The sequence below is a fragment of the Homalodisca vitripennis genome, chromosome 5 (assembly GCF_021130785.1).
Source record: "Homalodisca vitripennis isolate AUS2020 chromosome 5, UT_GWSS_2.1, whole genome shotgun sequence".
Classification (NCBI taxonomy): Eukaryota; Metazoa; Arthropoda; class Insecta; order Hemiptera; family Cicadellidae; genus Homalodisca; species Homalodisca vitripennis.
Window position 1 is genome coordinate 118308275 of NC_060211.1, and position 27713 is coordinate 118335987.

Consider the following 27713-nt stretch of genomic DNA (forward strand, 5'->3'; position numbering starts at 1 on the left):
TTACCAGATATTTCGTTTGCAAATCATCATATAAGTTTGTGCTCTTGACTCAGACGCGTTATGAGTTTATTTTCTTCCAAAACACGTATTTCATATAAACATTTTCTCCTTTTTTCGGGGGAGGGGGGAGGGTTTGGAACTATTTGGCACAATGCAGCCAGGAATACGGTTGGGTACCGCCGCGGACGTGGCCGTGTAACATCGGGTTGCCACTTGAGAGCCCACCACCACCGCCAAACACCCCGCCCACCACGGCCCACTCACGCCACTCTAACTGCTACATAATAATATTCAAATCAAATTTTACGATCTGTTTACTCAGGGACGTGCACTTCAATAACTTTGTGTTCTTAACGTCCGTCTGCTATCCGCGAGGCCGCCCCAGACCACGTCTGCTGCATACGAGACGTGCGTAATGTTGCCATAACTTCGAGACAACGAGAACAGTCGACACGTGGGTGCATTGCAAACAATTGCAATATATACTGTATACTCGGCAGTAACTGCAAAGGACGTAAGTAAGACCTTCTAGGTTTTCTGGAGGGACTATTCGATGGTAAAATGCTGCTAAATAACTTTTTATGAATTTATCACAATACAAATAAACCAAATTAACAGTACACTTTTCAATAAGCACTGGACTAAATTAATTTATAAGAATATACTATATTTTTTATCTATACAGGAATATTGTTAATGAAGTTCTTGCTAAATAAGAAGTATAAAAACTATTTTATTGAAACACAGCTCCAATTGCAATATTTTCGTACATAACATTATGGACTTATTGGATGGACGCCAATGTTTCATTCATCGCATGCTGTGTCAAGAGTACTTCAAGTGATGTGCTGTATACTAATGAAAATAAAATACTTAAATGATCATCTAGTAATTATAATAATTATGTTACATGTATTTAATGCAGGTTTCAAGTAAAAAATTATAATTTGGGAGTCGATGGCGTAAGACTTTGGAGTTTGAATCTGAGTTAGAGATAACTCAAGTTAACATCCTGTCTGTGATTGAGCACCAATATATACTTTACATCGCTGACTTAGTACTTATTTCCTTACTTTGACTGATAAAATCCTCGCTAAGTCTAGTGACCACGAGGCTGAAAGTGAGACTGCCTTCTCCTTAAAACAATACAAATATTTCTTTTCAAAACTCAGACTAAGTCCAGCCAATATTAAGAATAATATATTACTTACCTAAAGAGGCCACAGTAAGAAGTTGTGGTGTCGAAACTTTGGTCTTTAGGTACGACCCTCTCCAGGAACCGAGGGGTGAGGGTGAGGGAGGAAACGGCAGCCAGGAACCAAGAATCGCCGAGCTCTCCGGGCTCCACGTCCGTGCGGCTGGGGTCGCTCATGAACCGCGGCCTCTGGCACATCTCCTGCAACGGTTCAAGATTAATGTTTGAATATGCGTAGTCCTCTTGTAACATATGGGGGTCAGGGCAAAGAATGAAATATATTTCACAAATTACGAATAGGCCAGATCAAAGAGCTCCACTACCCAAGAAAAGTCTCACATACGATACACAATAAATTCGAAACAAGTGACTAAATATACCTAATGATGTCCAAAAATCTGGCGATCAAGTCTAGAAACGTGAAAGAAAACATCTTCCAGGAATTAGGACCAACTCCACGACCTTAAGGCTGAGACTCCCACTCTCTATAGCAAAGATCCTGTAGTCTTTTATGAAAAATAAGTAAATATACATAATACTGTCCAAGAATCTAATGGTCAGGCAAAGGATGGAAAAAGCTTCCAGGAATTAAGAATAGGCAAAATCCTCAGCCTTGCCTAATCTCTTTTGAACCGCTGTTTCTGGCACAACTCCTGCACCGATACAGTTACATTGAGTAAATATATTTCATCGTGTCCATGAATGTTGCAGTCAGGCTGAGAAGGTCAACAGTTTCCATGAATGTATGAAAATGGCTGTTTATCTCCATTTTACATGTCACTAGGTATATCCTCATTTATATCTAAGAGAAATTTAAAAAAGGCCTCGTAATAAGAATATTTGATTTGTGAATGGACGGTTTGAAATTTAATGTAGGCATAGGTATAGTTCCACACAGGCAAAGTATTTAAAAGTTATTAGGTTAAGTTCAGCATGTAACAAATTGTTTAATATTTATTTAAAGTCTGTGATCGTTTTAATTTTTGAGGGGTTCAGAATATATCCATTATTGACTCCATTATTAAGGTTCTATCATGTTCTCACTATTCAATAATTCGTTTATTTGATTTATATTGTTCTTTGCGGTATTATGAAAGTGCAAAGGCTCATGTCAGGATCATAATTCAGGAAATACAATGAGATGGCATGACCGAGAGAAGAATGAGTACAGTAAACCGATGGTGAATTATAGCGTAAAATACAGAACACGAGTGGCCAAAACCGGTCCTGGCAATTTATGAGCGCTAAAGAAGCGATAATTTGCGGGGACCTGCGACCGGTGCGGGGTCACCCAATTGTCGAGTGCCCGGTCGCTTGTACCGGTCAGGTAATGTTCGATACCGATCCCCTAATAATTGGTAGCTGTACAACCGTTCTCTGGGTCACTGTTCCAGTTTAGAATGGAGCTATTGGCCTGGCATTTTCTACACTTACAAACAGTTACCGGGCAAGGCATTAATGTCAAGCAGCTGGATGATAATAATTTACCCTCTGGGCGTTTGTAGTTCGAGACATCATTGCAAGCATGGACATTTGGTTTAATTCTTTATTAATAATTTAAAGATGTCTCATTTAATAATTTTAATATTAGTGTTCTATACTCATGTGAAGTTTAAACAATGTATCCTAGGCCTAAATGCATTAAACAATAGTTTATTTACTACAACCCAGGCATTTAATGCTATGTCTCGTACTATAGCACACTTTCAACTCATGTCCCACGTACAGGAGGATGGTTATTATGATATTAACTAATGATTGCTCTCTACAAGGTGGCCGAAATATTTCAATAATGAAAACGAATGAAAATGATCACACTGTGGCAACAAGAGAGGGCGGGAATCTCTTAGTTTAGCCCGTAATTCGTGAATTATAAATGTTATGAAATTAGGGTGGAGACGTATCTGAATTTCTATATTCCAATTAGAAGGAGTGTTATTGTCGGTCTAAATGAAAAAAAAATAAAACCAGGAAAAACATACGGATAGTTTTAGATTGAAAACATTTTAACGTCTAGTTTCTGAATTATCTGAAACTTGTTTGCAAACCGTGTTTTAAAATATAAAAACAATGTATTTAAATTTAATTTGGAAGCAACTATATTTGATATATATATATATATATATATATATATATATATATATATATATACATTAAATTTGTATAAATGGCAATAGCCTTATTTAATTTCAATAAACATTGAATCCCAAAAAGTACATGCTCCGCCGGGACTCGAACCCGGATCTCTCACTTGCCGGGTGAATGTGCTACCATTACACCACAGAGCCCTCACTTTTTACGATTCAATTATTTTGTATTTGGCATATATGTCACATATGCGTTTAAATAACCAAACTAACATATGATCGGAAGACCAAATACCTGTAAAATAACTTTTATTTACATTAAATTTGTTTAAATTTATATATATATATATATATATATATAATTTTATTGGTTATATTTTTTTATTATAACCAACTTATCTTCATCATTTGGTCATAATAATTAATTAAATTACTGTTTCTTAATTTATGCATAAGGTATTATGATTGCACAATGAATCACAGAAACTTTTAATTAAATTCCTTTTAAAGGCTATGTTCGTAAATGTTGTTAATTTTTGAAGAGTTGCAGTTGCTATTCGCTATGTATATGCAGATTTAATTTTTGTATGTATTATAGAGAGTAGGCTAAATTATTCAATTCACGTTATAATAATTTTATAGCGTAAAACACAATTGATGAGATTCAAAACACTTGAATATTAAATATGATAATGCAAATAGTACAATTAATGTTATAATGACTTTATGAAAAATCAAAATCGACTAATAATGGGATAGTACTTGAATGTGAAATATAGAAATACAAAAAATGCAAGTGATTAACGCAAAACTCAAATTAACTAAGTTAATGAGATTAATAAACTTTTGAATTTTATATGGAAATGGAAAGTAATTAAAATTAATGTTATACTGATTTTACAGCCCAAAATTCACGTTAATTGACTTCAAGAGGTTAATAACGCTCTAAAGGATCTGAAGAGGAAGAAGAGGGGTGGATAACTGCAGGTGGGTCAGGACAGACCAGACGGTGACTACTAAACTGCCCGGAAAGACGAGGAGGTATGAAGTCTGTTGCCTTCCAGACCGTTACCTCCGTGAACTGTCGTCTGCAGAAGCCGCTAGCCTCATCCAGGCCATCACACATCCTTCGTGTCGCGTCGGTGACATCTTCTTCGCTGGATTGGTCACCGTACTAATATGTTGTTGTTTTCGTAAATGTACCTTTTTAAGAACTACGTTTTAACAATTTAGATAATAATCTCTTGAATATTTACTACAGGTATTTTATTAATATATGTTCTTTTGAATATTTGGCAAAATCTAGATTTATATAAAAAGTGTTTTAGTTATTATACATTACAAAATGCAGATCAAGCTCTTTGAAAACCACCAAAAAACTAAACTAATATCATACTAGCTTATAAACATTTGCGAACAAAATAAAATTCAAAATTTTATGTTAAATACTTGACGATGATTGTAAGAAATTGGCATTCTTCCTTCCACATTTTATTGTTAATCGATATATTGTGTAGGCTCCTGAATATGTTGTTTCATACTTAAAAAATATAGACATGCATTCGTATTATTAAAACTTAAATCATGGTAAAACCGAATGAGATATAAACCCAGACATTTTTATAGAAGATAGGCTACGTGTATGCCTATATGAAAGTATTAAGAAGTAAGATGTACATTAAATAAATATCAGCGATCGTCTATTTACTGCTAATTAACAACGTAAAAAGTTAGGCGATGCATTTACGTAGACATAGAATACACGAAGTTCTACTAAAAATTATTTCCAACCCCACCCATTTTTATAGAAGATACGTGTATATCTATACAAAAGTACTAAAAAAGTAAGATGTACACTAAATAAATATCAGCGATCGTCTATTTACTGCCAATTAACAACGTAACAAGTTAGACGATGCGTTAACATATACCTACATAGAATATACGAAGTTCTACTCAAAAATTATTTCCAAAATCAGGGCATTTCTTAATGCTGATTTTGATTAATATTAATTTACAATAAATGTACAAACAAGTGAGATATAACGGAAATTCGTCAATAAAGGTTTAAAGATACCACTAAAAGTACTCACATGAGGCCTCATCCACACGATTGGCTGAACTGAAGGCTTCTTGTGTTTGTAGAGTGACCTGGGGCAGGGAGGGAAGTCTGTGTCCTCGAACAGAGTGCCGCGTTCTCTGCAGACCCTCCGGAGTGCTGCATAGTTCCTCTGCTGGCCTGTGCGAGGTCTCTCCACCGTCCAGTACCTGTACATGATCTAGCATCAGTACAGTATCAAAGAATGTTACAGGGATTCTATTAAAAATGTAACAGCTCCTTTCTTGAGAAACCGATTATGTATCTTAAGCAAAAGAAAATCTTCTTATAGTCGATTCCGCCCATATCGTGCAGTGCCGGAAGGGTCTCATGGGAGATAGCCATGCAAATGCCATTAATGGGAACATCTTGTTTATTGTAATGTGAGTTACTTCATCTGTCCTCGCGACCCACGTGATGGTGTTTAAGTACAGTTTACTACATTTTGTACTTAATCCACATGTTTATATGTATGCTTTTTATCACTGGTGCTTTTACAATGATATGATGGTAATAAAAAATAAGCTTCAAAGTATTGTACAAAGAGCGATAGAACACTCATGTAATTAAGAATGTAACAGGAAATTGAAACATGTTTTCAGGAAGCGTAATTACTTAAACTGCCATTTCGATTACTTTGCTTATGATCAAGGAGCTGAGAGATAATTTGCACTTTATAAACAAACAACTTGGTTTTTCTTGCTATCTATAGTAGAACTTCCCTTACGAAATAAATGGATTATCAGCCACGCTATTTATAATAGAGAACAAAATTAAAAGAGTGAAATATATGAAAAGATAAAAAAGTTGAAAAACGACCGTTTAATAACAGTTATATCACTGTCGGATAGTTAGATAAAGATACTCAAAGTAGTTTGTGTATGATTCGCCAACGCTAATTTAATATTTATTTGCTTATCTGACGGTTATTTTTAAGTGTGTCAAGCTAAAAAAATTGATATGAGAAAAATTATCATTTTATATTTATAACCCATTACGTACTCTCCCATTTCGACATCCACCTAAACTAGCGTGGTTCCATTTCTTTCTTATGGGAAACCTTTTATTGATTTCAACAAAAACAGGTTGTGTTTATACAATAAAATTACCTCTCGGCTCCTTGTATATTGTGGGTATTTCGTAATGCCAGGTGAAAAACGTGAAATCGTTCTTTCACTTTGAACACATTTTATATAAATTTAAAAAATCTAAACTGAACTCTGGTAAAAGGTCTTTAAAAGAAAATTAAGATTCATACACGACTTATGTGGTCCAAGTACCATAGTATTGTCATAGTACGATGTAGCTTTTGTTTAATGTCATGTATGTATGAGCAGTGTACTTACTATAGAATTTCTGATACGCGAAAAAGAGGAACTAAAATAGTTTGTTATATTAAAACTGTAGGCTTGAATAAAAACACAAAAATATGCTTCATTAATTTATTACTTACGTGTGATATTCACTTCGTAGCATTGAGCACAATTAAATGTCACTGAAACTTAACAATTATTTTGTTAAAAGTTGACTTTTGTCAAAGACGTTTTGTAGTCAATTACTTTAGTTTATTGAAATGAAATTTGTATGTGTGTGTGTGTGTGTGTGTGTGTGTGTGTGTGTGTGTGTGTGTGTGTGTGTGTGTGTGTGTGTGTGTGTGTGTGTGTGTGTGTGTGTGCTTGTGTTTCGACACTATATAATAAGAATTCAAAGTCGTATTGTTAAATTCCAGAGGTTTGCAATATGTTTATTTAAAAGAGAAAATAATAAGTAAAGTACAAATGTTAGTACAATGATTTATATTGGTCGTAAAATTACGTTTTGAAAGGTCTCTTTAGTTTACCAACCTTACCGGAGGAGAACCTTAACAAGGTAACAAAAATAGTAATCAATAATATTTACAATTATATACAACATTTATAGTCAACATTATGTACTAGGACATAATTAAAAGTTACACAATCAAATCTTCCATTCTTCATCAAATTCTGTGATTCTTCAACCACAGAATCAGCAAATCAATGAATTACTTTAGACCGCTATACTGGCGGCCAACTGTATTTCTGTCCCATAAGTACAAGGGTGAACATTAAACAATTTTAAGCCCTTCCTTATGATAGTCTAAATATTGTTGCTGTCTCGTTTTAAAATGTATGAATAGTGCGCATTCAAACGCTTTTTCAGATTTTTCGAAATTTTTATTGGTTTTTCGGGGTCAACAATTTTTGTACTTTATAATTTAAAAACACTAAAAACATACTCTTTAAAAGAAATGCTAAAAGAGTGTTTGGATGTGCATTAATATATTAATAATATCCTATAATGAGACATCAGGCGATAACTCAACGGCCAAACACAAGTGCGTCGTAGTGTTCGAGGTTTAACATTCATCTTATGGGGTAAACCTCAGTCACTTCACTACAAACATGTATATTTATCTTTCGACGAAATAGGCTAAATGAATTTCTTAATAAATTTCTGTGCTACTATTTTTCAATTTAATAAACCATATTTGTTTATGAAATATAATTTAAAATGTTTAAATATTCATCCTGACGACATACGAGTAGAGATATATGGTTATATTATGCAAGAATACTTTGACGGAGATTACATAAACAGTTTCGTTCTTAAACATCTTAAAATTGTGATTAACCCACACATTTCACGAAAAAATTGTAATGGAATTTTCTAGTTCATATTTGGAACAGGAGCTTACACAGCATAGGTATCCGTATCTTCCGTAAATAGCTAATAATAGGTTATCCTCGATTAGGAATGCGTACCTGCACTAATGCTGCAGTACAGTGTAATGTTCTCTGGAACAATGAAAGTGGCGTGTTCAACAGGGAATAATAATGACGCACAAGGTGTCAGGGGCAAACCGAACGATAATTCAATCCCGAATATTACCAACAATTACTAACTGCAAGACAACACCGCGATAATGAAGTGATGATCGTTAGTGAAGCTCCACGATAATGGGAGATAACAGCACGCTTTGCCCAATCCGGAGTCGAATAATCAGCCGCGGAAGTGACCACTTACAGGTTAATGCGGGGTAATAAAAAACAAATGACCAGAGAATGGGTTGCGTAACTCGTCATTTGCTCTAGGTTTTTATTCGCTCTCCGGCGGACGTGGACCCCACATGGTCGCACGGTCTGGAACCGATCTGGAGCTGGAGTGGTCGGACTCCAGTCACTGGAGCAACTTCCGACTAATTAGTGGACGGAGAGTGGAATAACCCTTGATTACATGTCCAAGGCCAGTCCAGTGCAAGACATTCAGTTCTTAATTTCGTAAAGTGTCGGTGAACAGAACGCATGTAACTAATTTTGATTGGTTGGAAATATACAGTAGTATGTAACTTATATATCCGTTATCAAGGTAGTTCACAATGCAGGAGATCACAATTGGAACACTGGTTGATGTGGTAAACTAAAAAATACGAACTCAAGTCATAACCTCCAATGGCTTCCAGTATATTCGCTACTGAGTTTTTCTGCGAGGAACATGGGAACTCCTACTGGAGAATGCTTTAAGATTGATTAGTAACTAAACATAATTTAAATATATTTCTTTAAAATTGTTTAATAATTAAATTTAAAAATTGGGCCATTTTTTCTGCACCCTTCACTACCTCAACTGTGTTAGTGAAACCTACCATCCAAGAATATGGACATTTCGGAGGGGTCTATAATTTAAGCTACCACTCAGAGAGTTGATAAATTGTGACTGTGACTGGTCGGGGGATATCTCTAGAATGAATTCAGGTAAAGACCTGAAATTCTGTAGACTTTCCTTTGCATAGAGCTTTATTTCTATACAGGTAACATCGAACTCGATGATGGTGTATGTTCCTTTAAAGGATTTGTCTCAGCGTTAGCGAAGCTTCACTGTCTTCCCTGATACATAAAGGAATTTATGTCTACATAGGCAAGATTGAGTTTGAGAACGGTGCATGTTGGTTTTCCCTCATTATATCTTTAGCGAAGCCCATTACCGTGTGATCGCGTTACAAACGTGGGTCGCCAAAAGATGTCATTGGCGGGCTGCGCTTCACCACACAGTTGCTACCTGATTCAGCTTTTAATATGTTTCTACTTCAAGTCGAATGAAGTATTGTACTTTATTCTGTTTTACCGTTCCCTTTTAATTTACTGTGAGAATTTTTAATATGATATACAATTTATTTTATAATAGCTGATTTTTAAATGTGCCCCTCCAACGTCTGTACTGTACTGAACATCTAAAAATGTGCAAACAATTAATGCTAAAGGTAAGTCTAGAACATATAAAGATTTTTTAAAAGTGTTTACATTTGATTTCAGTATAAAGAATACGAAATTAAACATGAATAATAAAAAGTGTGCTCTCTCTTCTTTACTATATTTTACGGCCTACGTTATTATGTTCCTAGACGAAGACTTAATGGTTACTTCGACCGTAAATGTCGCCATAAACCGCTTGTTAAACCTGCTTCCTAGCCACATAGCGAAACTACGTGTTAAGGACCACGTTAACATCAATCTGATATGTGTAGGAAAGAACGGTGATTTGATACATGACCCGCTAAAATAGCCACAGTGCAATGAATTCGTCTAAGATGCGAAGTGTTGGGCAATGCGGCAGTGCAAGAGTGGAATCGGGACAAATAGGCTCAACATTGTGAATTGTGGAATGGGCTTTAAAAACTTTTAATGCACGTCCTAAGCGTGCTTTCCAGATGGGATTATAATACATAAAACAAGTTAGCCAAGAAGAAGAAAAATCTATTGGCTTAAATTTGTCGCATCCATGAAAACAAAAAACACATAACAAATGTTATATTACCTGTTGCTAATTTTACCTTAGACCGTTCGATGTGTGCATAGCCTTATGCAAACATTCTTATGAGTGACATTCTTAACTACCATTTGAAAGATAGTTTAGAATTTCAAATGGTCCCGTAACTATAACTCAGAAAAAGATAATGGTGACGTCCTACCAACTTATGTATAGAACACTGACGTTTTCCTCGAGATAAGAGTGTATGTGTACACTTCATTATAGTATAGTATACTTAGAAAACTATAATTAAAGGTAATTTTAAAATGTGAACTAATAATTTGAGTGATTAAAACCAAGATCAACTGCAATAAAATCATGCAGTCGAATGCAACGTCGATAAGATTTGTGAAGTAACGATCGGATGTACCGAGAACTCACCTCGAGGAAGTAAACAACATATCGAGTGACCAGCAGCCGCGAGAGGCCGGCCTGTGCGAGTAAGCACCAGCAACAGTATCGCACTGGGACTGGACGGGTAGGTGAAGTCTATCATAGATGTCGCGCTGGTCACTGCGCTACCTTGCGAGTTAATTGAGTTAGAACTGATTACCAAGTGTTTCTCAATGGTCGAGTTACGGTACTACTACATTCTTGGCTGGACGGATCGCTCGCTACACGTGCCCACTCATAGCCACTTATTCGCGATCGACTCGAGAGACTGCAGCACCGACATACGGAGTTACTACTGCTATCGTGAGGAATACAAATAATTTATAAATGGATTAGTAATAAATACTCATAGTTAAAACTGAAATATACAACAAATAATTAAACTACTTAACAGATATTGTCATATTTAACGGTCACACCACATAACTTATTGACAGGATACTTAACAAATAAATAATAATAAAAAAAACTAGAACAACAATACCAACGCAAAAAGACAACAAATAATAATTTTCTACAGATTTATAGCAATATTTAGTGAGTTCACTAACACTTAAGGACAACAAATAAGAATTTATTTACAGATTTATAGCAATATTTATAATCAGTTTACTAACACTTAAAGACAACAAATAAGAATTTATTTATAGATTTATCGCAATGTTTATAGTTAGTTTACTAACACTTAAAGATAACAAATAAGAATTTATTTATAGATTTATAGCAATATTTAGTTAGTTACAGAAAACCCCAAAGACAAAAACTGTAATTAAAAGAATTCAGGAATTTACCAAATTAAATGCTAAGATTTTGATTAATTATATAATGGACAAACAAATTGAACATTGAAAATGGTTTGAAAAATATTTAGCATACACAAAATACGGAAGAACAGAACAGTATGCTACCTCCAAATATTGCATTGAATGTGGACACCTAAGTAAAATTTAAGATTAAAAAAGAAGCTACAAAACAGTAGACATGAATGGTTGGAAAACATTTTAGAGAAAGAAAAAATATTAATAACCAACACGGATTTATTAAAAAATCTCTTAAAATTGTAGCTGTATTTGAATATTTCGTAATGGCCAGATATATTACCTAATGTTTTACCTGCACCATGTATTTGTAATATATACTGTATGTGTATATTTTGTATGGAGTTGCCAGAAGATAAGATCTTTAATTCCGAAAGACCACGCACAAAATATACATTCAAATTTGAAAATTTTGTTTATTATTAGTTACATTGAATAAAAATAATTTTTCTTGTTGCTGCAAAAATCTTCTGATACAACTATTGTTCACTATTATATTATTAAAACGTAAAACAAAACATGTGCAAACTGAGGTTAGAAAGAATTCAAATAAAATCTATCTGAAGTCCAATCATTCAAAGATTAAATAATGTATACAATTTTTGTATACATTAACTACGTAATTTAAAAAAGATAACACGTCTAAGGTCTGAAGTGCCCTTATGGTAAACCATGCTCCCTGAAATATATTATAAATTTTGCAGTATTCAGTGTTGTTTATTATGTTCATGAAGTGAGTTTGTCGTTTCATTGAAAACCTTTATACTCCAAAGCGTTGGGAGAGCCAAGCGTTTGTCAATATGGACCCAAGTCATAATACATTTTAATATACGTTCATTTTTAGGAACAACTTTGTAAACCAAAAATAACTATTAGAACTCTGTTAACGTACTAGCTCTTGGAATATTTTTGTATTTTTACAGCTTATACTTCTCAATTGCTAGAATAATTAGCCACAATACATTGTAAATAAGACATGCTCAAGATAGGCTCAGTACTGTAACATAACTTGCTGCGCAGTTTCACTGCAATTATGGAAAACAAAATAGACCAAAGTGCGCGCCTCGATGACCTTGAGCCTACTTCCGTCGACCTTGATGATGCCACTGTCAAGGTCAAGTAGCTTGTTCCCGATCCTTACATTCCAGTTAAATCGGCCTGACTCCTTTATTTCTGAGAATCGGGGTGGTGGACCCCTTATTGATTGTTTTTTTTTTTTTTTTTTTTTTTTTTTTTTTTTTTTTTTTTTAATATGTTTTATGCAGAAAAAGACTTTTTCGCTCCATTAGGAATTGTAGGGATTCAAAGCGACTTCTAACGATTTTATGAGCAAGCCCATATAATAGTTTTAAAAGAAATATACATTCTTAAATTGTGTTTTTTCTTTTTTTACTATACACACGTCATTCCTTCCAGTCGAGTATACGTGTTCTTATTCTTAGCTAAATAGATTTCAAGACTATAAAAATTATAAATATAAATATACGCAATTCCCATTTGTATGATATAACATTTCTTTAACTTTCCTGATTATTTGTAAAGAATGTAACTATGAAATAAAAAAAACTGACCGCAAACGTAATTGCTCTTTCAAATATACTCTTGGTTGGCATGTTAAATAAAACACCGTTTATGACATTTCCTGGAGAAAAAACTTATACGGCTCTCATACAAACCGACTGCCGTTAATAGCTAGCCTGATAATAAACGATATACAGATCCTTTACGCTCGTGTGATAGACATTAGCGTCAAGCCAGATGTACAGACGTATGACATTGGTTTTAATCGTGTAAGTATTAAGGATACTATAACATAATAATGTTATCTGTTTATGTAACGAACATGGATGGATAAACTACCCCATTAAACGTAACAGAAAAACTGCAACACAATCGCTTCATAAACCCAGCTTCATACAAGGTCTCTTTTACTATTTAAAATAGCCAACCAGTAGGGCGATGACAGCACGGACAATATACTATAAACGCTGCAGAAAATGCAGGACATTAAAGGTAAAGTGGCTGGAAGATTGCAGAGCAGACAAGGCTGGTGTCATAATATGGTAAGCGCTGCGACCAGACGGTGTGATAAGGTCAAGTGATAACATCAGGAGAGCGCTGTGTGAGGCCTTGACTGTCAGGCACTGGGAGCGGTACAGAAGATCAGGATATCAGCATTAGTAAGATTCCAGAAGGTCCAATACCTACACCTGACAGTACAAATCATCCTTTCAGCAGCTTCTATACAGCCAAATTTGTCAATATTGAATCTTAAAAGGACTTTGAAACAATGGAGGAGAAGTGTAAGAAGCTGCTATCTCTGTGGTACACCAGGGAATCCTTGAGTACTGCACTCTCACACCTGTAAGGCACCTTTCAATATTAACACACTTTGTTTACGACAACGTATTGCTTCCAAGAATACGTCATCTGTTGCAATGATCGTAAGTAAAAACGATATCATGTGCAGCTTTATTTTAAATTCATCACTAAATCGGGTATTTACTAGATTTAAATAAGTCTGAATGGTTGATCTAGAATGTGTATTAGACCCTTGATAGGTAGGCCATAGACATCCCGGTCTAAAGCGTCAATGTTTGGATATAAGTTAATGATAGTATGTGTTCGATTCTTGTTCGTTGTAGTCTTTATTAGTACCTTGTACTGTGACGAGTCTCCTCATTACTTTATTTGATGGTCTTAACATTCTCGCAAAGATCAGTGTGGTCTATGATACTTGGACAGAATAAGAATAATTTGGAAATTAAAAATCCAAAAACGTAATATGGTTAGATTTCCTTATCTGTCTCCAAAATGTTTTTTTAGCTAATTTAGGTACTGAAACCAAAATATAAGCCTCGAAAACAGGTTTTATAATTGAATGAAATTATAAAACAGAATTTCTGGTTTACGAATTTTTCAAAAAGTGTTGAATCATGGTTCATATTGGGCTGATATTAATGCCACCGGTTATCGGTGCAGGCTATCCTGTGGCACTCAAGATAGTACCTATCGCGTAACTGATAAAAATTATATTCTTATAGCTTGACAGAATAAATTTTACGAGCAGATAACAAAATCTAACCAACAACAAATCATATTTCGTGATAATTATTATATCCGCTTGCATATCGTATAAGTAAAATATATAACTGAAGATAATTTAATTATTTGACGTTTTATTTGTATTTGCTAGGAAATTAAATTATATATAAAAACACATACTTTCCGTATAATTTAAAGTTCTTGTCCTATTCATTAAATAATTCGTTTTCGTTTGGTCCGATTCTTTAGATCTATTGACACTTCTTACTTATAAGAAAAGTGCACAAAATAAAGTAAAAATTATATGTGTTTCAATTTTTTTTTTTTGAGAGTTAATTGAGTTACTTTAATTCCATCGGATAAAAATCATCTGAGTTTGTAGCGCTTGAGGACACTGAACACCAACAAATACAATATTGTGTAACTACGAACACCGAATTAAAATATCACTCGAGGGGAGAGCAAGGAGGACATTAATGTTGTGGGGTATATCGCGTCCGGTAATTTACAGCGCATGCTGTGCATAAAATGTCTAATAAACACTGGTCAGAGGCTTAACGTGGTTGTTCTGGATGGAGAAACACAAAGAGGGGCGGCCTGCCGCAGCCGCCAGGCACACGACGATGGACTGTAAATGAGTCCGGGAACAAGGGCAATCAATTCAGCAATCACCCCGCGCACTTACATTACTATTCACATTCAATTATTGCCTCGATAAATGTCATACGGGTGTTGTGCGCCGCGGGAATCGTTCTTGTCGGGGAGGAAACGTTATAAACGAGCGGGAGGAAGCGATAGCTATAGAGGATTCGATGACCAGACCGCCGAGACTGCGAGTTCGAGGGGCGCTGACGTTTAGCGCTAATAATGAGACGACGCTATTACTCAACGTCCGCTGGATGTATCGGTGTCCAACAAGGTCTATCGTTGTAAGGAAAACAAATGACCGGCCCGCAATGACGCAAGGCGCCTTTCTCCCGTAAGGTGAAGGGAATGTAGGCCTTGTGGGTCGCGGGAATCGGCTCGGCTCGGGCCGTTTGTTACATAATCCGCGTGCGAATAAAGGTCGGTGTCCGGCTACCAGAGTATAACATCTCATTCGGCCTCAGGCCACGGCACGCATTACTCTGCCATATTGCGCATAATAATTCCCGGATTAGCATTTCAGATCGTGATATCACTATGGTTATTGGCTTATGGGCTATAACACTTTCCTGCCACTAGATTTACACCTTCAGCGCAACTTGGAAGATGTGGATAGCCAGTGATGCAGTGGTGTCTTTTATTGTTGTATATTTGTTTCAAAATTTGATTTTTGCCGTATTTAATACAGCGCTAACAACACACGAGAGGAAAGGTTTAAAAATATGAAATAAATGTTAGGAATCGGACACGGTCAATGTTTCTGATCTTTAAACTCCAGCTAATTTAGGTCCTACTGACTAACTCGCCAACTAAGACCGAACCTATTTCACAAATCAAGTTCAGTTAGAATGAGTTTTCTAAAGTGTTTGAAAGCGTAATTGATTGGTAATTTAAAAAGTCATACGTCCTCGTCATATTTATTAAGGACCCAACAGGTATTCGCGATATATTTTCTGTGAGATGCCTCAATATAGAAGGGTCGCAAACACTTAACTCCTGCTACATCGATTTTATTGATCCAAAAAAGACCATTAATTGTATTAAAATAAGTTATATTACTGACGTATGCATACAATTATACAAAATTGGCTACTGCAACAAAGAAAATTAGAATTTGAATTGATTTTAGGGTAAAAATATAGAAGCAAAGTCCGTCCGTCTGTCTGTAAGGTAACTCTTTCGTTACGTAATGTCGTGTGTGCGATAGTCCGATTTATCAGTTTAATGATAATGGATGAATTACGAAGACAATTATTAAAATGTTTTGCATTGTGATTTTAAAGAACATCTTGCCATCTTTTGAAAATTTAACAAGAGTATAAAAAACTAGTATTTACTAGAAAAATAAACGTTATACTCTCAGGTATAAACAAAAAATAACAGTTTTTTACAGCTTGTACCGTTAACCATTTAAACTGGTTCTAGCAAGCCTTTGTTATCGATTGAGACAATAAGTGCAAGGAAGAGTAGATTAACTTATTTGGGAAGGAAGAATAGATTAACTTCATTTGAAAGGAGAGTAGAGTAATATATTTTTGAAAGAAACCACTGACACATTAATTTACTATTCTTCATTCATAAGTGAATGAGAATTATCCTTTAGGTTATAATGTATTTCAGATCATAGAACACATGTATTGAATAACGTACTCTTCTAAATAGTGTGCTACCGGCCTCTGCCGCTCTTTAAAAAATAATAAATGCATCCATGTACGGTTGAAGAAAACAACTTAAAAAATCAATTAACCCGAAGAACTTTACTATCGTCGCACTAAAAATGTTCATGGAAACGGTGAAAACACGTCTAACTACTCTTCAACAGTTGACATACAATGTCATTATTCTTTTAAGTTCACTTTTCAACGTCATAATATCTTTTAAGTACGAACAATAAAAATATTATTGACCGTCCCGGCAAAGCTAGGTGGTCCCATTAAAATAGACCGGTCACTTTCTTCCGACTCGGCTCCGAGAAGCTGTTCTATGTTTCCTTGCGGAATGTCGAAATCGTCGATTCTAGGAAGAATGTTTCGGTCGAAGGACTCGATGGGGCAATAAAATATAAAGACGACCCGACCGTCTCCTCTCCTTCACGACAAGACGCTCAGCCGTGCGTTAACCGATTCACTTGCCGGCTACGATTTGCCATTGCTTAACCGAGTCAATTAGTGAGCTTTCTCTTGTATCGCCGGGCAGTTAGCGATGAGGCATTGTGGTCATTAGTGACATCTTCGCTAACAGCTCCGGCTCGGTGGCGCCTTTCTCCAGAAATATGCCTCACTGGAATTTGATCTCTGGGGATTGCGGTGATTATGGAAGTACAGATTTCGATGGAAAGTATAGTAATGTCTACAGTGAGGGGTTTAATCTGAAGAATATAGTTTCATCTATAAATTTATTGGATAGTTTCACTCACATAAATTAATTGAACTAACGAGCGAAATCATATTTGCGTTCCACGAAGTCATGCATGAATAAGGAACTCATTTATTTACTGACACAACTTTCATTGCGTGTTTACTGGAGAAACATTAATTTAAACGTCTGAGTCCATTCGCACATTATTATAAATACAGCATACAGTGTATGATTGTTTTAGTTTGGTGTTGTATTCATAACAAATCATTTGTACTTGTACAGTTGAGCCGAACTATGCTATCTGAGGGGCCGCACGGTTACGACACATCAGCGTTCTCGTGAAACATTGAATAGAAGCCATCACAGGAGGCTGTCACGTATCCTGGGATGGTAGATTATACTTCCAGAGGTAAACTCCTAGGCTGACCGACATAATGCAATGCCGAACTCTATTTTTGGAGGGTGGTAATTATGTTATCAATGCATCATCAGCGCATAGAAGCACCGGAGCTGAAACAATGAACTATGATTACACCCGTCGCACGAACATTATATTAGCGCGGCACACGTGGCGGAATTTGCGGCTGATGAAGTCCCGCTGGAATACCGAAGTGTTCCTATCCGATTAATGGGAATAGAGATTTGGAACTTGTCCCTATGGTAGCTGAATCCTGCAAAGTGAATTGGAAACCTTACACGTTTGGCTGAGATGTTTGTAACATCTCTGTATACAAGGAGACATATCACATATCTCTTTTTGACAGAAATTGTTGTAACTCCATTAATTACTCATGAGCAGAATGTTTGTTCAGAGATGGTAAAAGTAACTTGGCTGTAGCCATTCAATGTTAATTTTAAAACTGATATAATGTCATTGAATATTAAACTGAGATAGCTCATCGGTTATACCACACTGTTAGAAGAAGTAAAAAAATAGTGATTAATTCTACTGTACACAGTTTGTTCTTAAAAAGGTACAATCTATCTAAAATCGTCCATAAAATCTATTAAAACACTATTTTTAAATTTGTGGTAGTGTTTCTCAATACTTACACACGACAAGCAGACAATAAGCTATGAAGAAACAGCTAAGGCGCGGGCTCTTACCTGCCCAATAGCCTACAGTTCAAAGATTCATTAACCTATTATAACATAATATACCACATCACGTGTCGCGTAACAAACTTTGATAAGGCTGCATGCAAAATTTTAAGTCAATAATACACATGGTACTATGTCATATTTTAAAAATGTCACAATATGATTGGATGCATTTATATACAAATTTATTTGTTCTACGATTTTCTCGTTGCCACCATGGTTATCAGTGCAAAAAATGTTCACTAACGCTCAGCCAAATATGCATGCCATGCATTAATATAATATGACGTTGCCTATATAGAAATGAATGAAGCTTCATGCAAAATTTCGAGTCTAAATGTCACTTCATTTTCGAGATGTCAAGCGAACAGGCAGACAAACGTAACATTTTTCCAGTCCCTCCAGTGATATTCACCTAATACTTTAAGGGAATGTTGACTTCAGCTCCTTTTCACCTTCTGCTTGGTGAACTCAACATTCGCAATGAATCAACTCTTCTTACCAAACCTACTTTATCTAATACTTTATTTTTTAGCTGTTATGAGAATAATTTTACGATAGTACTTATGTATTATCGTTTAATATTATAAATTAATAGTTGTCCAAATTTATTTCGAATCATCGTTTCAATTAAAGCCTTCCAAACACTTAAACAAAAGAGTTTTTGATTTTTGCTGATCATCTTGAACAATTAATAAATCCATTCATACGAATACAAACATAATCTAGATTGAAAGAAAAGTGATCGTGTTTGTATTTTGGCATACACGCGCTGGTGAATATGATTGGCTAGAATGAAGTTGTTGGACTTGACTGTGTAGCTGGGAGCAGAGCAGGCGCCCAGCATCCGGTGAGCGAATGATCTATAGGCCGAGTCGTACCAGAGGTAACCAACCTGAATCGGCGATTGTGCAATTTCTCGACTCCACAGAATCACCTCTACTTTTTCACTTAAACTCACCATTTCGACAATTCATAAAAGTAATATCTCTGCATATTTCAATTTTTAATTTTATACTTTTTTCCTAAATTAGGTACATGGATCGTTTTATGTATTCGTTTGTATTTTGTGTAGATAACGCATACGATCGCTTAATCTGCTTGTTGTTGTGCGTCCTACTAAATGTGTGCAAATTAGAGAGAAGGATAAGCCTGCTACACTTAATGTACTGGGTAGATGACACATTTTCTTGGAAATGATGACGTGTAATACTGACCATGAGAAGGGATTAGTCGAATTCATGGAGTAGGAGAATTTTAGTTACGTATTAAGTATTACATTAAAAGACATGTGGTAGTGGTATATATTATTATAAATTTTCTTACTGGCTTTCCGTTAAGAAACAATATGAAATAAAACAATTATATACAACACAATTGTGGAAAGAATAAACCGGTCTCTATTTCTATGATGCGACATTACTCATGAATACATAGAAGCAGAGACATAAAATGTAAATTGAATACACTGACTAATAATACACGTAGAACAACTGAAACCTAAAAAAGAAATCAAAAGTGAAACATAATTAAACTTTGCCAAAACAATAGCAATAACAACGGTTATATATGGAAGTGAAGTAAGGGCAACAACATCTAAACAGTAAGGCAAAATTCAATCATAATAAATTAAATGAAAAAGAGGAGTGAAGTGCTGCCCAAGAAACAATAGACTAAGATGTAGAAATATAATTAAACGGACGGAGTTGCACTAGATTACCGCAAAGGTTAAAGGTGCCTTATTGACATTGAAAGATTTATTCTCTTACTACACATAATGATATCACTAATTTTATTGGGCTTTGAACATAAAGACGAGTGTACAATATTGAACTTCACAATTTATTAGTAAAAAATTATAAATTTCCACAGTTATAAATTGATGTTTTAAAGTACTGTTAAATTGCGAATAGAAGTTACAGATTAGAAGTATATAAATCCTGCACTTTACACGGTTTAGTCCAATATACACACTGCTGAAAGTAAATGATTCAACAAGCGGCTCAAATGAAGGAAGAGAGATAGAGCACTAATCACGGGACACCCCTTGGCCTGGATGTCACCAGGAGATTGGGACTGCATATGTGTGCCGCCGGCACGTTGTCGCGTAGCGGTCCCCAAGAATGTATTTCTGCGTTCTTTGTTGCGGAAATGCGGAAAGAATGGGTTCCGCCTCATCGCACGTCGGCGGCGTTTCCCTCCTCCGTTGTAACTGTTTCAATTCACCGGAAAGACTCTCCCGACAATCCTTCCTCTCTGCAGGGCGTATTTTATCCCAGGCCAAGAAATCACTGATAAATGTTGAGTTATTGTTTACACTAATATAACTCAAACAAAGTTTATACAATTAAATATTTTTATGAATAGAGAATCTACATTTATTTATTTATTCAATTAAATTGTTTTATACAGTTTGGCCTCGCCAAGTTACATAAAAAACTTGTCGGCGAAGTCCAGCGATATTTCCTTACTTCTACTGGTAATAATGTCTTCAATAAGTTGTATAGCTTAAATCAATTCACTAAATGGAAATGGATGTATTTGCGGTTTAGGGCAGTTTGGCAATTGTATGAATACGGTTAGAACTTAATATAACAATAACAATAAATTAATATAAAGATTACATAACGAAAACCATATAAATTACAATAACATGGTTTGATATTTGAAAAGAATTCTTCTAATAATAACAATATATTCTTCTAGGAGTTCAGTGTTATGAAATACGTGCATACGTGTCTAATTTTGATCCTCTTTGTCTGTCTCCAGTTGTGTGGAGTAGTGTCGTCTGCTCGAAACAGTTTCTGCTAATCGTATGTAGTTAGGTTATGTTTTTGGGTTATGTTTATGTTATATTTGCACACTGAGTGAAGTAGATTTGGTGGCTTTTTCGTGGTCAGTGGATAAACTAGTGTAAATAAACAACAGTCTAGTACAGTGAGAGTGAATCTGTGTAATGAACACAGTTTTGAGCGTTGTGCAGTGTAGTGGAATGTCGGTGCAGGCTCGTGGAGATTGGGCCAGGCTAGGCCTATTTCTAAGACATCTACAAATGGCAAGTTTTGCCTTTATAGTTGATATAGAGGTCTAGTTGTACTTAATCAAATGTAGGCTACCGATTTAAACTTCTTTAGATTTGGTAAATTTTCTATTTTACTAGGCAGTTGATTAAATAGATTGGGTATTATATATTTGGGTACATAATAACTAGTATGAAATGGAAATTGTAAACCTGGGTATACTTGAATTTTTAGTTAAATGTACGGTATTTCTTGCAATATGTATATAACGTACCTCAAGAAGATACGAAACATCATCAATTTTGTGTGGGCAAGAAACTATATGTTAATCATAAAGAATGCTCTGTTGTATGGTCATTTGGATGTTCTTGAGAACTTGAAAACGTCATAAATATGCTGCACGTTGGTTACTAACATGGGTTTTTATAGTATCCCAAAACATGTTTTTGTGTTGCTCCTATAGAAGAAAACTTGTAGTATCACAATATTTGTAACACCTATCATCTAGCATTTATCAGGGCATCTATGGTGGGTAACGTTGTTTAAGGTATGAGTTCTGATATCAGACACTAGCTAAGCAATCCGTGGCCTCACAGTTAGGGGTTTTGTGATGGGAATCCTTGACAGTAGAGTACAAAGAAAATCTTAATATTCCATAGTCATACTACCATAGGTTTTTAGGATGGAAAACTGTGCTAGGAGTATGCCAAGAAAAACTTTCATATCGACTACTCGAACGCTCCATAGTCTTATTCAGGATCGTCTATGAAGGAAAACTTTGGCAGGAGTATTAAAGAAGAACTATTTTTTACTAAACTATTACAATTTCAACGAATTTTGAAGAAGATTTGGTAAAATTAAAAACAAATACTTTAATACGCGCACACAAGAGGAACGTTCTGTCCTCAACTCACGTAGGTCGCTGCTCCGTTCATGACTGGTGATTATTGTGTCGAGTAAGGAACTCCACAATTACTAAACCGGATTAGCTAGCCATTTTCGGCACGGTCCAGCCACAGATTAGCATCCTTTATCAAGCCTCAGTCGAAGTCTGTCTTCTTCACTCATTGTGATGCTTTAGCTGAGCTCCACAATTACTAAACCGGCTTATATTTGCACGGCTCAGGTACAGATTAGCATCCTTTATCAAGCCTCAGTCGAAGTCTGTCTTCTTCACTCATTGTGATGCTTTAGTAGAGGTCCAAAATTACTAAACCGGCTTAGCTTAGCACGGCCCAGCTACAGATTAGCATCCTTTATCAAGCCTCAGTCGAAGTCTGTCTTCTTCACTCATTGTGATGCTATAGTTTAACTCATCAATTACTAAACAGGATTAGCTTAGCACGGCCCTGCTACAGATTAGCATCCTTTATCAAGCCTCAGTCGAAGTCTGTCTTCTTCACTCATTGTGATGCTATAGTTGAACTCATCAATTACTAAACAGGATTAGCTTAGCACGGCCCAGCTACAGATTAGCATCCTTTATCAAGCCTCAGTCGAAGTATGTCTTCTTCACTCATTGTGATGCTATAGTTGAACTCATCAATTACTAAACAGGATTAGCTTAGCACGGCCCAGCTACAGATTAGCATCCTTTATCAAGCCTCAGTCGAAGTCTGTCTTCTTCACTCATTGTGATGCTATAGTTGAACTCATCAATTACTAAACAGGATTAGCTTAGCACGGCCCAGCTACAGATTAGCATCCTTTATCAAGCCTCAGTCGAAGTCTGTCTTCTTCACTCATTGTGATGCTATAGTTGAACTCATCAATTACTAAACAGGATTAGCTTAGCACGGCCCTGCTACAGATTAGCATCCTTTATCAAGCCTCAGTCGAAGTCTGTCTTCTTCACTCATTGTGATGCTATAGTTGAACTCATCAATTACTAAACCGGCTTAGCTTAGCACGGCCCAGCTACAGATTAGCATCCTTTATCAAGCCTCAGTCGAAGTCTGTCTTCTTCACTCATTGTGATGCTATAGTTGAACTCATCAATTACTAAACAGGATTAGCTTAGCACGGCCCAGCTACAGATTAGCATCCTTTATCAAGCCTCAGTCGAAGTCTGTCTTCTTCACTCATTGTGATGCTATAGTTGAACTCATCAATTACTAAACAGGATTAGCTTAGCACGGCCCAGCTACAGATTAGCATCCTTTACCAAGTCTTAGTAATAATCAGCCAAAATTGTAATAGAATAGTGTAATGTAAGTATACACTTGTTTATTATAAATGTGTTAGACAACGAGTTAAATTAAACATTTCTAGATATCTCTAGAAAATCTGTATGTCTAATAGTACTCGATTTAGAGATTTTATAAAAATTCAAGAAAACGTAGTTCAAATTAGGTGAATAGTTTAGTTATATTTCAAACCATTATTATCATAAAACAGAAAAATTATAAAATTTAGTTGTCAATCATAATATATTATGTTCTCTATACACATTATTTGTGAAAGTTTTACAGATGGAGAGTGCTCATAATTTGCTGAGGCATGAAATAACACAGCAACATGAAATAAAAATAAGAAGTATCTTAGCTCATCTAAATCTACCTAGTTAGTTTTAAAGATGCCTATTGTTTCCAAAAATTTGTCAATTAATTTGGTTGTATCACAATCTAGTATACCAGATTAAGTGATGAAATAAGTAGGATTTTACGTTTGTAACTAAATATTTTCCTTACGAATAAGAAGAATAATTTTCATAACTCTTTCAGAAACCTATTCAAAGTTCTAAACTGAGTTGCATGAAAAAGTTGAAGATTTTGCAGTTTTTGACAATCGTACATTTAAATTATACGTCCATTCAGAGTTAACACGGTAACACCCAATTATTAAAAAAAAACTAAAAACAATTAATGCGTCTTCTAATTTTTTTGAAGATGCCTCTTCCACATGAAATATACCTTTCTTTCTACTTCATCGAAAGAAGTTTAGTTTTCAGAAACTCTTCCACAGGTATTTGATGGCACTTCAGGTGTAATCGCACAGTATGACGCCAAGAAATCGCAAGGTCAGGTAACAATGCTAGGTCATGGCTGAGAACTGTGCTACGCCTCACCGACCACCGGCTTGCTGCAAGAAACAGTCTCTGTTCTGTTTACAGAAGACAGACACATCCAATAGAAACTCTCTATCAAAATACGTAGATCAGGTCATTCATTGATTTGGTGGTAGTTTTTATGTTATTGTCAGTATGATTTGAAAAATCTACTAAACTGACAACTGACCTGGTTACAGTTTTATGTTGTTACGTAAACTGTACATAAACTCCAGACGTACATTGGGAGGATGACACACCCGGACTGTTGGTCTTTGATTAACTGAAAAACTATATATTCATAATAACGGTTTACTACAAGAAAATCCAAAGCCTAGCATAATTTTAGACCATGCATGAGTTCAATGCTGTTTAAACTGCTACAAATAATGCTATGCAGTTAATTGCATCAGACGTGTAATGGGTAATACGGAGCTAAAAATACACATAACATGTACGAAAGTACTGAGTAAATTATAATTATTCCATTTTCCGCTTTTGCTTTGTAAATACAAAGTATATAGACTAGCGAAAAATAATTATTTTCTCTTGGTACAATGTATTGTTTTTTAGTTCTCCAAGGCAGAGCGGGAAAGGGATATACCACACATGTTAAATTACGTAAGTTGCAGAAACATTTTTCTTAAGGATCATGAATAGTCCAGCTTTAAGTGCTTTATTATATAATAGTTGTGAATCGCTGAGCTCAATTTCAAATATTTCGAACATTACTCAACATAGTTTTTTAATTCTTATAAATTTTTGATGAAAAATCGTTTTTGAGCGCTTACACCTACAACCTTAACAATGAGTCTAACTATAGATAACACTCGTAGAAACTTTGGGGCTGCTTTTCTAATTCCAAAAACAAGTGTACCTTTTGTAAGTAAAAAATAATATATAAATAATAAATACAACAAATTTCCACCACAGTTTGAAATTGATCGTTTATCACTATACTGTACAGATAAGTTCAGGTCTTCCAATCTTCCATCAACCCTCACTTCATCCTAGCTATCAAATTCTTGTTGACTGAAACTTTAATTTTATTTTTTTGAATATGGCCTGAAGGCATTTTTCAGGAGCTCGGAGCCAGTCACAGTGCTGCAGATGCCTTAGATTTGTGTGATAGCATTTAATGGTAGACTTTAGATGAAAACATAGCTTCTACAACAATCATGACCCGTATTCCTTTAGGAAATAACCAACCGCCTCCGGTAGCTATGGAAAGAGGCAGCTTTGTTTATTTTATGAAATAATTTAATTCAATTGCAGAGAAGCTACACAGATTCAGTTGCAATATTAATGGAAGGTAACAATATAAATTAAAAAAATTAAACAATTTCGTCAGACACTCCTTTGAATTTACAACATCAACGAAAAGGTCATAGTTATTTTCTAACTCGTGTGAATTTTTTTTAATCGTGAAGAAATTACGGTGTGGTCTTGCAAATTAAAAACTGCAGTTAATCTACTCGGAGAGATTATTCATAAGCAATTTGACGACTTCCTCGGTACTTAATGACCGGACGTCACATAACTACACGAGCTGATAAACACCAAAAGACAGGTTGCAGTTGCGAGAGTCGCTCTACTCTACATAATCATGATCGACCGTTGCATTGGGCAATCACGTGGAAAGCACACGGCCATCCCCCGGTAAGTCCCCGGGTTGCAGTTATGCAATGATAATAATCTTGCGATATAATCGACGTTGCGTTAGGCAATCACGTGGAAAGCACACGGCTATCCTCCGGTAAGTACCCGAGGAGCGGTTTTTCTAATGGCAATAAGCTTGCGATGGAATCGACGTTGCGTTGGGCAATCACGTGGAAAGCACACGGCCATCCCCCGGTAAATCTCCGGGTTGCAGTTATGTAATGACAATAATCTTGCGATAGAATCGACGTTGCGTTGGGCAATGACGAGGAAAGCACACGGCTATCCCCCGGTAAGTCCCCGGGTTGCAGTTTTGCAGTGGCAATAATCTTGCGGTGGAATCGACGTTGCGTTGGGCAATCACGTGGAAAGCACACGGCTATCCTCCGGTAAGTACCCGAGGAGCGGTTTTTCTAATGGCAATAATCTTGCGATGGAATCGACGTTGCGTTGGGCATTCACGTGGAAAGCACACGGCTATCCCCCGGTAAGTCCCCGGTGAGCGGTTTTCTAATGGCAACATCTTGCGGTGGAATTGACGTTGCGTTGGGCAATCACGTGGAAAGCACACGGCTATCCTCCGGTAAGTACCCGAGGAGCGGTTTTTCTAATGGCAATAACCTTGCGATGGAATCGACGTTGCGTTGGGCAATCACGTGGAAAGCACACGGCTATCCTCCGGTAAGTCCTCGAGGAGCGGTTTTTCTAATGGCAATAATCTTGCAATGGAATCGACGTTGCGTTGGGCAATCACGTGGAAAGCACGCGGCCATCCCCCGGTAAGTCCCCGAGGAGCGGTTTTTCTAATGGCAATAATCTTGCGATAGAATCGACGTTGCGTTGGGCAATCACGTGGAAAGCACACGGCCATCCCCCGGTAAGTCCCCGGGTTGCGGTTTTGTAATGGCAATAATCTTGCGATGGAATCGACGTTGTCCGGCCCGACTCGCCGTTATCACGCCGATTGTCGGTTCCCACAATAAATTACCGTCATCAGTCGGGTCTAAGCAAACCGAGTGATTTGATCAAAGTGAAATTTGTTCGCTGCATTTAATCTGAATAGCCATTAAGTTATTTCATAAGCATAATTTGTCCGAACAAGGGGCCAAACAAGCCAGTATTATGTTGCTAACCTGACAATATCACTTAGAAGGCTCAGTAGTAATGATGTGTTTCAAAACCTGTGACTAATAATATTCAAAAAGATACTCTAACATATACTAAGACTTATAAAACACACATAAAGACTTATTTACAGTAATGTCACACATCGTGTGTCAAGGTACTCGGCATTAACATCTACTAAAAGTAACAATCCTTTCTTTTAGCAATTTATTCATTGTTTCATTAGCATTAACATTAGACTACTTTTATTAAAATGTAATAAAATTAAAAGTTATCACACATTTTGTGATAGTGTA

The 27713-nt window shown here is 35.9% G+C and overlaps 1 protein-coding gene across 2 annotated transcripts in view; it reads right to left on the reverse strand.

Annotated features, from left to right (window-relative positions):
• Positions 1-27713, reverse strand: part of LOC124362808 (calpain-1 catalytic subunit-like) — a 211553-nt gene that overhangs the window by 84753 nt on the left and 99087 nt on the right. Inside the window, exons 1-3 of one of the 2 annotated variants that reach the window (XM_046817636.1) lie at positions 10589-10949; positions 5376-5550; positions 1212-1396 (exon numbers count right to left, since the gene is read on the reverse strand). In XM_046817636.1, the coding sequence (XP_046673592.1) occupies positions 1212-1396; positions 5376-5550; positions 10589-10608 (380 nt within the window). In that variant the 5' untranslated portion in view covers positions 10609-10949. Of the gene's footprint in view, positions 1-1211; positions 1397-5375; positions 5551-10588; positions 10950-27713 lie in introns of those variants that run through there. The other variant, XM_046817635.1, reaches the window with a different exon arrangement.